Below are 17,106 nucleotides of genomic sequence, written 5' to 3' on the forward strand. Positions count from 1 at the left end.
TAAAAGTTTAATATTAAGCTAACTGGATTTTTTGTCAAATTCAATGAAAAGAAGTATGCACCTGTATATAATATATGTGTACTGATTAGGTGATAATTTCCTTTACAGGATATGGGCTTAAAGGTATTCACCAACTCAAAGATTCGTAAACCCAAAGTATGTCCACAGCCTGAACATTATGCGATGCGGACATCTCAAGGTCTAGCCTATTTAGGTAAAAAATGAATAAAAATTTATTTCCTAATATATCGAACCAAATAAAAGAATTTTTAAAGAGATAAAATGTAATAAAATTAACAAAAAAAGGACCTGTAATTCATACATATTATGGTTCTTGTTGAAGGTCACATAACAATATAAACCCAGCCCTTCCGATTGTATCAGGCCATCCGCACATGCAACACTGGCAACAGTGCAAGGCAGATTGTAAAAAGTCCTATAAGAGAGGTACAAATATGCAAAGGCAAGTATTAACTCTGCTTGAGGAATCAGATGTCATTCATGAAGAATTAGCTTCTGGTAAATGGAGATGTGTGAGGTTGAAAAGGGAAGGAAAAGCTTCCAGACATATTGCTAGAATCAGTGTAAACAGAAATAGAAATGTTCACAAAATAGAGCTACATTCTCATCGGTCAAGTAAAACAGCTCTTCAACTTCCCCAAAACATCAGCCAATATTCATGTGAGAACCACAAGCATTCATCAGTGATGTGTGCTACTTCGCTGACGAATCAGATAGTAATCAAGTGTTTATACTCTCATATTGTCAAATCATGGTTAAGGATAAGTTGAGTACAGACAAAAGAGGTTCAAAATACAAAAAAAACATTCAATGAGAATCAATTCACTATATGGAATGTGTTACAAAGATTATTGTATATATTTACATTATTTATAAATTATATTCTATGATCCTTTATCAGTAAGATTTAGAGTAAACTGACATATGTATGAGTACATATATGCACTATTTTTTTCCAGGAATTTGGTCATTAAATATTCACCAGCATAGCCTTAGCAGAAGGTGAACAGGGTAAAAGAACCTAACTCTGATTCTGACACAATATGGAATAAAGAGCCTTTTTTATCCTTGATCTTTTCACTCCTGTAAACTGTTTCCCAAAGCCACCGCCATAATGTCTGTGTCACGACTGAGAAACACACCAATGGAAACTTTGACCCCTGCTCTCCTCCCAACCCCATGTCACAGCACTCTCCACTTAGCGTAACGGCACAGCCACGCGGGACTCCGCAGCCCTTCCTCTTCACAGGCAATCCAAGGCTCTTTCTGCCAAGGTCTCTGTATCCTCTTCCCCCAGCTCACTCCTAGCTTATTCTAATACTTCAGAATTCAGCTGGAACATCACCTCCTCAAAGAAGCTTTCCCTAACCACCCACGTGCTCTCCCCTGGGTTCTGTTTCGTCACTCTTTATGTCTTGATAGCACCTATTACAATCTCTCATAAGCTTTAGCTTTAGTATTTATTGTTCCTGTCTTCTCCCTCACCCACTGTAGAAGGAGATGTAGGGCGAAGAGGCCATGAACGTGCAAATATTATGCATGTTGAAGAGGCTCACGCAGAGACTGTACGAAAGTACTTCCCCGAGACATGGATCTGGGATTTGGTGGTGGTGGAGTAAGTAACTTCCTTTATCTGCAAGATGTAACAACAGAGATCCCTCACTATATCCAATTCTTTGCTAATTTTCCTGTTTTTATTGTATGTACGTAAGGTGTACGACACAATGTTTTAATATACATATATGTAGTAAAATGATGACTGCAATCAAGAAAATTAACATATCTATAACCTCACGTTGTTACCTGTTTTTGTGTGTGTGGCAAGAGCACCTAAAAATCTATCCTCTTAGCCAATTTCCAGTATACAATATAATATTATAACTATAGCCTTCATGCTGTACCTTAGATCTCTGGATTTATTCATCCTACAAAACTGCAACTTTGTAGCCTTTGACCTGCATCTCCCCACCACACCCCCATGATTCTATTCTCTGTTTCTATGTGTTGAATTTCTTTTAGATTGCACATACAAGTGAGATCATGTAATATTTTTCTTTCCGTGTCTGGTTTATTTCACTTAGCCTAATGTCCTCCAGGTTCATCCATATTGTCACAAATGGCAGGATCTTTTTCCTTTTAAGACTGAATAGTATTGCATTATACAAACACACACGCGCGCATGCGTACACACGCGCGCATGCGTGCACACACTCTCACACACACACATACACACACACACACACACACACACACACACCACAATTTCTTTATCCATTCATCCATGGATGGATACTTAGGCTGTTTCCCTATGTTGGCTACTGTGAATAATGCTGCAATGAACACAGGAGTGCTTACATTAAATATATGCACTCTACAAAGTGCCTATTTCATTGCCTTTGGGTATATATCTAGAAAAGGGATTTCTGGATCATACAGTAGTTTCATTTTTAATTTTTTAAGGAATCTCCATACTGTTTTCTATAATGGCTGTACCAATTTATATTCCCACCAACAGTGTGAACACCAAGGAGTGTGAGCACACTCCTTCCAGAGAAAACCTGGAGTCTGGTTTTTATCACTGGAAGGGTGTAGGGGGGCCAATGGAAGAGGGGAAGTTCCCAAACTCCTTTTCAGGCTCCTGGAGGTCTCTTGTTTACCTGGCCCTTCTGCTCCCAGATGCCGGCTAGTTAGAAGCCAACTCTCAGGCAGCAACTGAGAAAATGTGTAAACAAACCCCTTCCAGGGAGAAACTGGGAGCTCTTGGCTAATTTTTCAGTATTGAAGTACTTCTTTTAAACACATTGGTATTTTCAGGAGTGGTTTAGCATAAATACTCTGTTACAAAGTCACACTAAATGGAATCAAAGCTAAGAAATTCTGCACAAGTTTAATTTAAAGGTTTCTTAAAAAAAAATGGGCATAAGGACCAAAGATAACAAAATACTGCAGAGATAAGCGTGTGCAAAAGATCCTATATTGGTCAACAGTCTTGAGTTAAGCACAGATTCAGTCAGGCCAGCTATACACAATAGTAATAGAATTAAAAACTATAAAGCAACCCTCAGTGGAACAGCATTTTAGAAAAAAAAACTTAAGGACAATCTCAAATTACATGTTAAGTTTATAGCTATTTTGTCTGTAAAAGATTATGCTATAGCTGTACATATAGAGGAGATTCTGATAAAGACTAGCACTGAAAACAGAATTGGAAGAAAGGGAGGACCTATATATTCCCATCTCAGCCTTGATTATACTCTCAATTATTGATATTTCTATTGAATGCATTCAACTATGACAATAAAATCATTTATAGGGGTTCTTGTCCCAGAAAGGATTTATTTAACTGCTTTCTTTCTGTTCTTCACATTGCCCTCCTCCCCAGCTCATCAGGTGTGGCCGAGGTAGGAGTATCCATCCCTGACACCATCACGGAGTGGAAGGCAGGGGCCCTCTGCCTGTCCCAAGACACTGGACTTGGTCTCTCTCCCACTGCCTCTCTCCGAGCCTTCCAGCCTTTCTTTGTGGAGCTCACGATGCCCTACTCTGTGATCCGCGGAGAGGCCTTCACACTCAAGGCCACTGTCTTAAACTACCTTCCCAAATGCATTCGGGTAAGGAGCTCTTTCCTAACTGTATACAAGGTAGCAGTCAAGTAAATTAAAAGTTGCATGCCTAGGAGTACTAACTCTTGTGTACAATATGTGCTAACTAGAGGAAGAATACTATCAGATATTCATATGTTATATAAGTTACAGTTGCTCTCTCCAAATAACAAATTGCAACTTAAAACAAGTTTCTAGCCCTTATCATAACCGTTTAAAGTTCAGTAGTTTGTGTAATATGAAGATTTCTGACACGGACAACAAAAAGTCAGTTCTCTTCATCCTCATGTCTTATTTAGATTCTTCAAGGTTTCAGCCTCTACATTCTCATATATTTAATTTTTCATAGCTCATTCATCATATTAAGCCTAATTTTAAAAGTTATTTGTGAGCATCTTACCTCTGCTGAAACCATAACTCTTTATAAATCTTGTATACTCTGCTGGGAGAGCTAAGGAAATAGGCAAGGTTCCAGACCGAAGACCTAGAGCAACATGACATCATTACCTCTCCCCTCTTTGTTCCCACCACACGAAAGAGCACGTTGCAACCAAAGTACTCAGATTTAGATGTCAGATCCACCTAAATGTACTAAAGGTGCTTGGTGTTTTGTATCATCATTAATATCAGGCAACCTGAAATCTAACCAATCCCTCAATATGCTTTACTTCAAACCCACTCTCCGTCTGGTCTCCTTTTCCCTCTAATCTGTCTCACATGTGGTTTCAGGTCAGTGTGCAGCTGGAAGCCACTCCCGCATTCCTAGCTGTCCCAGTGGAGAAAGAACAAGAGTCTCACTGCATCTGTGGGAACGGGCGGCAAACTGTGTCCTGGGAAGTAACCCCAAAGTCGCTAGGTGAGGGGCAGACTCCTAGAAATAATTCTCTACTCAAAAATTGTATATATCCATGGGAACTTTACATTCAACACCACTTTCCTCAGGAAAAGATCCCAGATGGTACGATATTTTTCCTCTCTCTTTCACTGTAGGATTCCTAGAAGGATATCCCCAAACATCTCCACCTTGGATTCTAAGCATCATTAGCCTCTCATTTATGCTGTTTCCATTCCTGCTCCAGTGTTTTTATAAAGCAAAAATAAAACAGAGCATTGAACGTTTATAAATCTCGAGTTTGGAGACGTGGAGGAAGAGGGAAGATGATACTCATCTTTATTGGCTCCCTTTTTTTTCCAGGAAATGTGAATTTTACTGTGAGCGCAGAAGCACTAGAGACTTCAGAGTTGTGTGGGACTGAGAAGCCTACAGTCCCTGAATATGGAAAGAAAGACACAATCATTAAGCCCCTATTAGTTGAAGTAAGTAAGCCTGCCCATTTGATAGGTCACACTGAGTCACAAAAGCAATGTTTAATACAGTTGGGGTTTCAGCTTTTAGGTAAGAAGACCTAAATAATATATGGTCAATAATATCCATAATAATAAACTAATAATATACCTGGGTAATATAATAATTATTATGGATATTTCACAATAGTATTCTTTTTTATCTACCTACCTACCCATCTATCATCTATTTCTCTTGATTTATTTTCTTAATTTTTCCTTACTTTCTCATGTACCAACCTGTCCTCTTCATATCACGTATACTTACAGAGTTTGTGTATATAATGCAGTTCAAATTCCTCCCTTCACTATCCGGAAATCTGTGGTTCCCCTATCAACATATGTGTCCTGAAAGTCGGTCCATTCTCACCTCTAACTTCTCTTTCTTTTACTTAAAGCCTGAAGGACTAAAGAAAGAAGTAACATTCAACTCCCTGCTTTGCCCATCAGGTAAGAGTCAACCATCATAATTTTAAAAACATTGGCTAAAGTTTATATAACATTTGAAGTTCAAAGAACTTTTGTATATTATTTTTACACTTTCCTTATGAGGTAAGACCTGAAGTACCATCAACACATTTGACAGATGAGAAAAATGGTTCATAGAGAGACCAAGTAATTTGATCGGGAGAAAATTCTTAGCCCGTGCATTCCGAGTCTTGATCTCTTGCAGCACTTATGTGAACACCAAAATGTCTTCCTGAATAGTGTGTAGTGTGGGCATAGGTAGAAAGTGGGTAGAGTCAAAATGAATATTGCCAAAGGGGATATTTCCTTGAATAATTACTAATATAATATATGGATAGCTGAATTCAGGCCATTCCAACACTGAGTTTTGCATAGACGGTGTCATTTGATAACGAGAACATGCTATTTTCCAAAGGAAGAATTGTTGTGGTTTTTACCATTATTATCATATTAATATTTGATGCTAATCCTGTACCTAATGCACTATCAATGTCATTTGAAAAGGCACTGAAAAAACTCACAGTAAAAAATATAACTTTATCTTGGTGAAGAATTTTCTAGTCTAAACAAAAACATTTACAGAAATGTAGTACACTAAGAAATGTACTAACACAATGTGTTCTCATCCCAAACCAATGTCAAATCAAGATCATACATATGTTCATTGCCTTTCTCTGTCTACCCGCTAATGTCTTTTTCCTATGCTTTTTATGTTGTCAAGACTTAATGTATAAAATGTGTTCTAAAAACATTATTTCCTGGTTTTTAGCTTTATTTCTACATTTAAGTGCATGTAGTGCTTACCACTCGATCCTTTTATCATGACTTCTCCTCCATTTCTGAGTTATTCATTTTGATTTATCTTTTCGGTATCAGTGCCAATCATCAAGCAATTTTATTAAAATTTATTTTAATTACCCATGTAATTATACAAAAATGAATTCTCCTTTAAGAAAACAAAACAGAACATCATATTAAAGGCTGATGTCATTCCCTCACAATATTTTTCAATACTTAATACTGATCCCTGGGCCTTTAGAAATAATATGTGTAGATGTGTGTTTGTGTATGTTACATAAATCATATTACACAAATTATATAACTTTCACTCTATAATTCTTTGTTTTTTAATTAGCAATCTGTCTTGGAGATCTATCTATGTTAAATTGTAGATCAAATCATTACTTTCAATTGCTTTGAATTCTATAATATCAATATATCACAATTCTGCTCGGCCTTTATAACCTTCCCATATTGGTTTTTCCAACTATTTGTTAACAAAAAAAATAATTAATTAATGATAATAATAGCCTCCTGTGTACATATGTAAGTGTACCTAGGGTAGATGCCAAAATGTGAAATTCCTGAGTCAGAGGTGGGAATAGATGCCAACATCCAGATACAGAAAGCACAGTGTTCCTCAGTCAAATTCAACCCAAAGAAGAGTTCACTAAGACACGTTATAATCAAACTATCGAAAATCAAAATAAAGAAAAAAATTCTGAGACCAGAAAGAGACAGCACATCACATACAAAATAATTCTAATATGACCATCAGCAGATTTTCAGCAGAAACCTTGCAGGCCAGGAGGAAGTGATATAGTCAAAGCACTGAAGGGAAAGAAAAATCCCTGCCAACCAGGAATATTTTATCCAGGAAAGCCATCTTTCAGAAATGAAGGAGAAATAGAAACTTCACAGAGAAACAAAAGCCGAGGGAGTTCATCATCACTAGGCCTGCCTTACAGGAATTACAGGAAGAGAGTTCATTAAGCTGAAACCAAAGCCTGCTAATTAGTAACATAAAAAATACAAAAGCACAACACCTAATGATATAAGTAATACGAAGCCATATTCAGAATATGCTATAAATGTAATGATGATGTGTAAACCAATTTTATCCCTAGCATGAGGATTAAAAGTCAAAACTATTAACAACAACTATAGTTAAAATAAATTGTCAATGAAAAAAAAAATAGTCAATGGATACATGTGACTAAATGATGTAATTTCTGACATCAAAAACATAAAATGTGTATGAGGAAGTAAAAGTATGCAAAGTTGTTATCAGCTTGAAATAGACTGTTATAAGTATGAAATGTTCTAGATAAGCCTCATGGTAATCCACAAAGCAAAAATCTTTAGTAGAAGCACAAAAAACCAAAACAGAACAAAAAAAGATTTGCATACCACTATAGAAAGCCATCTAACCACAAAGGAAGACAGCAAGAGAGAAATAAAGAAAAAAAATCTGCAAAACAAGCAGCAAACAATGAACAAGATGGCAGAAGTAAATTCTTTCCTATTAATAATTACCTTGAAGGTAAGTAGATTAAATTCTCCAATAAAAAGGCATAGAGTGACTGAAAGGAGTAACAAAAAGCAAGACCCAACTATATGCTGCTTAAAAAATACTCACCCAATTTTTAAGGACTCACATAGACTGAAAGTGGAGGAAAGGAAAAAGATAGATACTGCATGCAAATGGAAACCCAAAACAAGCAAGGGTAGCTATACTTACACAAAATAGACATTAAATCAAAACTTTAGAATTATTTTGTATGTAATATGTTGTCTCTTTCTGGTCTCAGAATTTTTATCTTTATCTTTGATTTTTGATAGTTTGATTATTATGTGTCTTAGTGAACTCTTCTTTGAGTTGAATTTGACTGGGGAACACTGTGCTTCCTGTACCTGGATGTTGGCATCTATCCCCAGATTAGGGAAGTTTTCAACCATTATTGCTATAACTATGCTTTCTGAGTTTTCTCTTTCTTCTCCTTCTGGAATGCCTTTGATGCAAAGATTTGGTTTCTTGATGATGTTTCATAATTCCCATAAATTTTCTTCATTCTTTTTCATTATTTTGTCTTTTTGTTCCTCTGATTGGATAATTTCAAATATTCTGTCTTTGAGCTCACTGATGCTTTCCTCTGCTTGATCAAGTCTGCTGTTGAAGCTTTCTATTGAATTTTTTAGTTAGTCATTGTATGCTTTATTTCTAGAATTTCTATTTGGTTTATTTTTAGTTTTTTCTATTTTCATGTCAAACTTCTTATTTTGTTTGGGTATCATTTTCCAAATTTTAATTAATTGTATTTATATATTTTTGTAGTTCACTGAACTTCTTTTAGAGGATTATTCTGAATTCTTTGTCAGTGATTTCATAAATCTCCATTTCTGTAAGGTCAATTTTTGTCAGTTTCTTTTGGCGGTGTCATGATTCTCTGATTCTTCATAATCCTTGTTTCCTTGAATCATTGTCTGCACATTTGAGGAGACAACCACCTCTTCTGACCTTTATAGGTATTCCTTGGCAGGGATAAACATTTGCTATTTAGTGTAGCCTGTAATTTTGGAAGGGCCATCTGGTGACAACCTCAAGCAGGCAGATCTTATCATGGGTTCCCTAGTTAACTGGGCCACTACCTTTGTTCCGATGTTGGGTGGTGCCACTGGCTATGTTTGCCATCTGGTAAGATCACTTATTTGGCTCTACTATCAGGTGGAGCTGCTATCTGTGTACTTCAATGGCCTCTCATCAGGCCGGTCAGAAGATTTATTGCCTGGCTGGATGATTCAAGTTCCAAGCAGCAATCAGGGCCACAGGCTGGGCTCTGTGGTTATATGCAGTTGCTGCTTGGGGATGGGCAGGACCAAAGACTATGTCCTTAGAAATTCATGATTGAGGCTGTCCCCTCTGTGTGAGTGGAGCCATAGGGTGAGGTTTTGGCTGAATTGAGCTGCTGCTTAACCTCTCAGGTCAAGCAGGCCTAGCCCCTACATTTCTACAAAATGTGTGGAGGTAGGTATCTCCCTGCCTGGGCAAAGTCATTGGGTGGGCCTTTTGGCTGAGCTGAGCCACATTTTAGACAACTGGGTCAAGCAGGTATATCCCCTATACTTCTCTGAAATGTGCAGAGGCCTGTGTCTCCTACCTGGGCAGGGGCATTGGGATGGGTTCTGAGGCTGAGCTTAGAGACTGGCCATCTAGAATCTTAAGCCAGGTTGAACATAGCATCATGCTTCTGAAAGTGACCAGCTCAGATTTGCAGGTAGGCTATACAGTTGGCTGGTGTCTCTGAATGGGCACCATAGATGGCAGAAACACAGAGTTACCACCAAGATTCACATGCTTGTCACTGTGAGCTCTTTATACTTTCTTTGTTTTCACTTGACCCCAGCTGGTCTAGCCAAGCCATTCCTCCCAGTGTTCTCCAGGAGGTTAGACCACCATTGGCTTCCTGAAAAGTGTCTCAGAATGCTTGGGAAGCTATATGACTCCCTCTGGTTCTCTTTTCCCCCTGTAGAAATTGTGGGCCCCAGAGAATCCTCTCCATCTGGCACTGTGCTAATTTAAGGGAAAGGATGAGATGGCATGATCAAATTGAGACCATTCTTCTTACTCTTCTAATTTGGTTTTCATTCAGTTCGTGAACTACACAGGTGTCCCAGATTTGTTTCCAAGTATTGGGGTTTTCGAAAGGATGTTCTGATTTGTAGATGGTTGATAGTTGAACTTTCTGTGGAGGGAGGAGGAGCCTGAGACTTCCTATTCCACCATTTTGCTCTATTCTGAGTTTTAGTAGAACTAAAAAAATCCCCCCTCTTTATTAACTAAATACATTTATACTTCCACCAGCATACAATTTTATAATGTATACTCACCATCACCATCACTATCAATGTTTTAATTTTGGCCAAAAATGTAGATGAAAAAAATGTTTTGCTATTGTTTTAGTTTATATTTCCCTAATCACAAGTGTTAGGAATAAGGATGAGCTTATTTTTTCACATTTATGAATTGCCTTCATAGCCTTTGACCATTCACATTTTGAGTAATTTGTATTTTTCTGATTCAGTTGTAGTATGACACTTATTCTTTACCTATTAATTATGTTGCAGATATTTTCTTTCACTTGTTCATTTGTCTTTTAACTTTCTTTTTAGCATCTGTTTTCTTACAAAAGGTTTAATATTAATTTTATGAGAAAAAGATAAATACTACACTTTTCTCATTTTCATCTTCATATAATTCACCAAGATTAAAATGGCAGTAAACATATGTTCATCAGTAGCAATTATTTTATTTTCAATGATTCAAAACATTTTATTTCACTTGTTCATTTGTTCTTTGTCTTTGCTTAAGGCATCTGTATTTTTTATAAAAGTTTTAATGTTAATTTTATGAAGTATTCAGTATGAAAATAAAAACTACAATTCTCTCATTTTCATCTTCAAATAATTCACCAGATTAAAATGGCAGTAAATGTATGTTTGTCGTGTTATTTTATTTTCAATGAGTCAAATACTATTCAAGTTCACCTCTCCACCCTTATTTTCTAGGTCTTTCAAAAAATACTGTGTTTATATTTGGTAAAATTTGACTGAAGAAAGGACATAACATTGTTGTAAAAATCTGGACCTTTGAAGAAATTTTTCCTTTGCTCATATATATATATGCTTACAGGGCATTTTTGGGGGGTTTTCCCCATACAACTGTTGAGTGAGGAGGTTAAGGTGGGCACTAAATAGATCATTTTGTGATAACCATCTTGTGTTAGCCATCAGATGACTAACAGATGAAATGGAATCACAACATACCCAGCTTGTATCGGTTTGTTATCTTTTTTTGGAATGTAATTCTACATATAAGGGAAAGGATAGTTGGAAAAGAAATTCTGAAAATTTCAGAATCCCACTAGCCCATTTTTAAGATATTAAAAAACTTCTATTAAAAGGTGGGGCAACTTTTCAGGATAAGTTTAGATGTAAGGCATAGTCCTACCTTCTGGGTCATAAAGCTCTTCAGAAAGATAAAATGCAGAAATAATTTTCATATGGCTGATTTCTTTCTCTAGGTGCTGAGGTAACTGAAGAATTATCCCTAAAGCTGCCACCAAATATGGTAGAAGAATCTGCCCGAGCCTCTGTCTCACTTGTGGGTGAGTCTCTAGCCCCTAGTGGATTTGGGCATTAATAGCTTCTACTATATTTATTTCCATACATATTTACTAAAATAACAACTATAATTTTAGCTTCTTTTTTCTTTCCTTCTTTGGGCTTGTTTATTGCTTCCAATCATATTTCTGTCCCTGGAAGTCTCACCCTTCCTAAAATGCCTCGTTTTTTTAGCTTGACTAGTTATTTATTCTTAAGGATTCTGATAGATTATAATCTCTAAGCTTTATGACTTCCCATCTCTCCCATTCCCCAGGAGACATATTAGGCTCTGCCATGCAAAACACACAAGATCTCCTACAGATGCCCTATGGCTGTGGAGAACAGAATATGGCCCTCTTTGCTCCAAACATCTATGTTCTGGATTATCTAAATGAAACACAGCAGCTGACTCCAGATATCAAGTCCAAGGCCATCGGTTATCTCAACACCGGTGAGTGTTATTTCAACTGGATTTCTCAAGAGGCTTCAGTTATGTATCAATAGTATAACACATTAGCTTATCATTATGATAGGTACTATGATAAGAATATTACGGTACTTAATTTCGTGGAAACTATCCACTCTCCAACCTCCAAGAAAATGTTTAAGGCTCAGAACTTTCTAATATATAACAACAAATTTAAGAAAGGTCACAAGAGGCAGGACGAGGTGGCTCACGCCTGTAATCCTAGCACTCTGGGAGGCCGAGGCGGGTGGATCGTTTGAGCTCAGGAGTTTGAGACCAGCCTGAGCCAGAGCGAGATCCCGTCTCTACTAAAAATAGAAAGAAATTGGGCAAACAACTAAAAATAGAAAAAAGAAAATTAGCCGGGCATGGTGGCGCATGCCTGTAGTCCCAGCTACCTGGGAGGCTGAGGCAGGAGGATCGCTTGAGCCCAGGAGTTTGAGGTTCCATGGCACTCTAGCCCGGGCAACAGAGTGAGACTCTGTCTCAATAAAAAAAAAAAAAAAAAAAAAGAAAGGTCACAAGAAAAGCCAACATATTTTAGTATTTTCTCTGGCCTCAGCATGAACATTAATCTGTCATGTTGTTTCATGAACCTTCCACTCCAGGCTATCAGAGACAGTTGATCTACAAGCACCATGATGGCTCCTACAGCACCTTTGGGGAGCAACGTGGCAGGAGCCAGGGCAACACCTGGTAAGGAAAGAATAATTTTTTGGGCTATTTGTGTGCCAGCTCTTTCAAATATATTATCACTATTATATTCACAGCAACTCTAACCAATATGCATTATTAGACCTATAGTTGGTTATACTTGATAAATACACCAAGATTAGCAAGGTAACAAGCAGAAAAGCTGATATCCAAATGCATATGTGTTAGACCTATTACCAAAACTCATCTTGTTAATAATATACCAAAGCATTCTTTCCAAAATAGCTACTCTTTCTAAAATAGCTCTCATAACCATGAGTTTTTTAAATGATGTGGCCAGTGAACATACCACATAACTTCCAGATAAATCATGTTAACTTCAGCTTATATTATGTCTTATAGATCATACTTATCTTGACTTAGAATAAATTGGGAAGACAGTAATATGAAACATTATTTTTTAAAATCCCTAAGGCAGAGCAATAGTAGAAGTTATTGTATACAAGAGCTGCACGTGAGAAGATTCTGTCATCCACTGAAAGAAATCTCTAAAGAGAAGAGAAATTTAAAGACTTACTGAAATAATTTAGAAAAATAAGGAAATTAGAAGTACTTAGACTCCCTGTAGCAAAGGGAAAGTGAGTCAGCAGGGAAATACCAGATCTAGCAGATTAATCAAAGAGTAAAGGGGATGGACATTCTAAGTACATGAGAATTCCTGTTAGATAACTCGCGGCAATGTAAGAAGTGTCCTGTGAAGCCTGTTGTTGTGAACCGGCTATAGAACCATTCTAACAACATAAATATCTTCATCACTTCCTCCCCTCTCAGGCTCACGGCCTTTATACTGAAGAGTTTTGCCCAGGCTCGAAACCACATCTTCATCGACGAAGCACACATCACCCAGGCCCTCACCTGGCTCTCCCAGAAGCAGAAGGGCAACGGCTGTTTCAGGAGCTCTGGGTCACTGTTCAACAATGCCATGAAGGTGAACCGTTCTGGAGCTAGTTTTGTTTTGTCCATTATGATATCCACAAGGATGAGGAGAGAAAGGAATAATGCAGAAATTCTTAAGGGAAGGTATCAGAGAAAAATAAAACCTGGATAGCACCAAGAAAGAGAGGATGGAACTTACTTGGTTATAATATTTTGCCCCACAGGAATGGATGTGTGTAGGGATAAATTGCATGACACAGCAGATGGAAAGAGCTGATCAAGAGCATTCTCAGAAGTAGAATTACTCAAATCTCTCCCGCTCATGTTTACAGGGAGGAGTAGAAGACGAAGCGACCCTCTCCGCCTATATTACAATTGCTCTTCTGGAGATTCCTCTCCCAGTCACTGTAGGTACTACCTCATGCCTCCGCTGAAGGTAGTTCTGGATGCGTTTAAACCACTTACCTGCTTCTCAACTACTATCCTGCTAAAAGAAGTGTCAGCTTTCCTTCTATGCAGTGCTAATGCTTCCCAGATGGATAGAGAATTTTGTCAATCCATTAAGAAAGGTTTCTTAGTGATGCCCCAGGCTATTTCTCCAGCCCCCCAAAGAAATCCTAAAGTTAGCCTGGCGCAGTGGCTCACGCCTGTAATCCTAGCACTCTGGGAGACCGAGGCGGGCGGACTGTTTGAGCTCAGGAGTTCGAAACCAGCCTGAGCAAGAGCGAGACCCCGTCTCTACTAAAAATAGAAAGAAATTAATCGGACAACTAAAAATATATAGAAAAAATTAGCCGGGCATGGTGGCGCATGCCTGTAGTCCCAGCTACTCGGGAGGCTGAGGCAGGAGGATTGCTTGAGCCCAGGAGTTTGAGGAGCTAGGCTGACGCCACGGCACTCTAGCCCAGGCAACACAGTGAGACTTTGTCTCAAAAAAAAAAAAAAAAAAATCCTAAAGTTATGCCTTTTGAATATGAAAATAACAGATAAAAATACTATTCTGTCTATCATAAGAATGAGAAATAGATGGAAAAATGCATTTGAAAAACTTCTGTGTGTTTACCTGGGAATGCTAGCACCCTGTTCACTGCCTTCTCATGGTCCTTTCACAGCATCCTGTTGTCCGCAACGCCCTGTTCTGCCTGGAGTCAGCCTGGAAGTCAGCAAAGGAAGGAGCCAGTGGCAGCCATGTCTACACCAAGGCGCTATTGGCCTATGCTTTTGCCCTGGCAGGTAACCAGGACAAGAGAGCAGAAGTACTCAAGTCCCTTAATGAGGAATCTGTGAAGAAAGGTGAGAGCAAACCTGAGATCCTTCTTCTGTCCCGTGTTCTCTGTATCAAGAACTACACTGCAAAAACCCTCTCCTTCTACTTTCTGTGATCCCTGCCCCCTCTCTTCTTTTATCTATATCATATATATTTTGTCCATATCATACTTTTGTAAAATCTAATTCAATTTTTATAAAATTTAATCAAATCATACATCCAAAGATAAAAGGCAATACAGCTGCTCCTCAACTTACGACGGGGTTGAGTCCGAATAAATTCATGGTGAAGTCAAAAAAATCATTAAATCAAACCATCGTAACTTGGGGACCATCTGTATGTGTAGTAGTGAGAAGCTCAGCCTCTGGAGACTAGCTCCAGAATCTACCACTTATGTAATCTTGGGAAAGTCATTAACTTGTCTGTGTTTCAGTTCCTTCATCAGTAAAATGGGGATAATAGTATTTACTTCATAGTGTTATTGTGAGTATTAAATAAGTTAACACATATGAAACACTTAGTATAGTATATGGCACGTAGTTAATGAAAGTATGAGCTATTATTACTAAAATATCTATTCTTAATATATACCCAACCCTATGGTACATCATGTCATCTTAAGGAAAAATTGATGGAGGTCACCCCATGAATAAATTCTGGTATTTTAAGCTCATTTAACAAAACCAATAATGTTGACCAATCTATTCACATTCACACAATACTTCTACGTATACGATGGTCTCTACGAAGGACTGAAGAAAAAAATAAAATACAAATTATAAGATGTACAATAAAATACATTCAACCTTTCTCTTTTGACAATGCCATTAATTCTTTTTAAAATTTATTTGGAAATATTTCAGATACACAAAAAAGGCATAAAGAATAATTAGCAAACACCTGTATAACTCCTTTCCATCATAAGAAATAAAATATTAATATTATCAATGCAGGAAAAATCCCCTGTGTACCTCTTCCACCCCCAGAGGTAATCATTATCCTGAATTTGTCATTATAACATCCATAGATTTCTTTGTATTTTTGCTGCATATGTATCCCTAAGTAATATTCATAATTTTTAGATTGTTTTCATCTGTAGATAAGCCGTATCACACTTTTGGATATTTTGGAAGCTTGTTTTTTTGTTTATTCGTTTGCCTTTTATTTTTTAAGTTCAACATTATGCTAATGAAGTCTCTTGTATGCATGCCTGTAGCTCTAGTTCATTAATTTTCACTGCTGCATAATATATTACGGTATAAAAATAGGTCATAGTTTACATACTGAGTTTCTCCTCATGGATCTTTTCTTCTTGTTGTTTGCTATTGCAAACAGTGCTGCAGTGAATACTCATGTGCCTGTCTCCTTGTGCACGTGTGTGAGTTTCCCCAAGTTATTCAAAAAGTAAGGTGACTCAAACAATGAGTGCGATGCGCACCTCCGGGGGAATGGACACGCTTGAAGCTCGGACTTGTGGGGGAGGGAGGGTAAGGGCATCATACGTAACCTAATCATCTGTACCTCCATAACATGCTGAAATAAAAAAAAAAAAAAAGTAAGGTGACTGATTAGTGGGCTAAGCACATCTTCCCCTTTGCTAAATGTCGCCAAACGGCTCTCCAAAGAGCAGCTGACATCCCACAGCAGTGTATATTGCTTGTCATTGTTTCATATCCATGTCAGCCTTTGGTATTTCAAGGATTACTGTATTTTTTTTCCAATCTACTAAGTGTAAATTCCATTATTTCATGTAATCTGTGATCCTCACAAGAAACCTCTAAGGACGGGCTTCATAGGAAATTTAACAAATTCCACGTAAGTTCTAGGTAACGTCAGAAATAGGAAATAACCACAACCAGTGAGAGAACTTGCTCTGCCATTTCTTTCTCCCACAAACCCAACTATAGCAATTATTTGAAATCATAGATGAGTATAGGCCTCTGATCCCAGCACCATTACCTGTCTTACCTAGGCTGAAACACACCGAGTTCATGTTTACAAAGAAGGAAAAGCTTTATTAATATGTAAGGTTCGAGAGACTACAATTGGAATGCAACCCTCACTTCAGCACTGACTTGGGTATTTTACTATGAATTCAATATGAATATGTGTCACTTATAAATACCTCTTTCTCACACCCAGACAATTCAGTCCATTGGGAGCGACCTGAGAAACCCAAGGCACAAGTGGGGCATTTTTACCAGCCCCAGGCTCCCTCTGCTGAGGTGGAGATGACGTCCTACGTGCTCCTCGCTCACCTCACAGCCCAGCCGGCCCCCACCTCGGAGGACCTGACTTCTGCAACACACATTGTGAAGTGGATCACAAAGCAGCAGAATTCCCACGGCGGTTTCTCCTCCACCCAGGTCGGTGATTTGCCAGAACCTTTTTTTTTTTTATTTTAT

At 37.9% G+C, this 17,106-nt stretch overlaps 1 protein-coding gene across 1 annotated transcript in view; it reads left to right on the top strand.

Moving 5' to 3' along the window:
* LOC105805007 (alpha-2-macroglobulin-like) overlaps window positions 1-17,106 on the top strand; it is a 46,301-nt gene that overhangs the window by 21,754 nt on the left and 7,441 nt on the right. The window contains exons 16-28 of the mRNA XM_012637788.1: window positions 99-214; window positions 1,516-1,636; window positions 3,404-3,632; window positions 4,353-4,479; window positions 4,819-4,940; window positions 5,366-5,417; window positions 11,297-11,380; window positions 11,653-11,829; window positions 12,453-12,540; window positions 13,330-13,486; window positions 13,767-13,841; window positions 14,547-14,727; window positions 16,844-17,067. Of these exons, the coding sequence (XP_012493242.1) occupies window positions 99-214; window positions 1,516-1,636; window positions 3,404-3,632; window positions 4,353-4,479; window positions 4,819-4,940; window positions 5,366-5,417; window positions 11,297-11,380; window positions 11,653-11,829; window positions 12,453-12,540; window positions 13,330-13,486; window positions 13,767-13,841; window positions 14,547-14,727; window positions 16,844-17,067 (1,753 nt within the window). The remainder of the gene's footprint in view (window positions 1-98; window positions 215-1,515; window positions 1,637-3,403; window positions 3,633-4,352; window positions 4,480-4,818; window positions 4,941-5,365; window positions 5,418-11,296; window positions 11,381-11,652; window positions 11,830-12,452; window positions 12,541-13,329; window positions 13,487-13,766; window positions 13,842-14,546; window positions 14,728-16,843; window positions 17,068-17,106) is intronic.

This window comes from Propithecus coquereli, unplaced genomic scaffold (assembly GCF_000956105.1).
Source record: "Propithecus coquereli isolate 6110/MARCELLA unplaced genomic scaffold, Pcoq_1.0 Scaffold124, whole genome shotgun sequence".
Classification (NCBI taxonomy): Eukaryota; Metazoa; Chordata; class Mammalia; order Primates; family Indriidae; genus Propithecus; species Propithecus coquereli.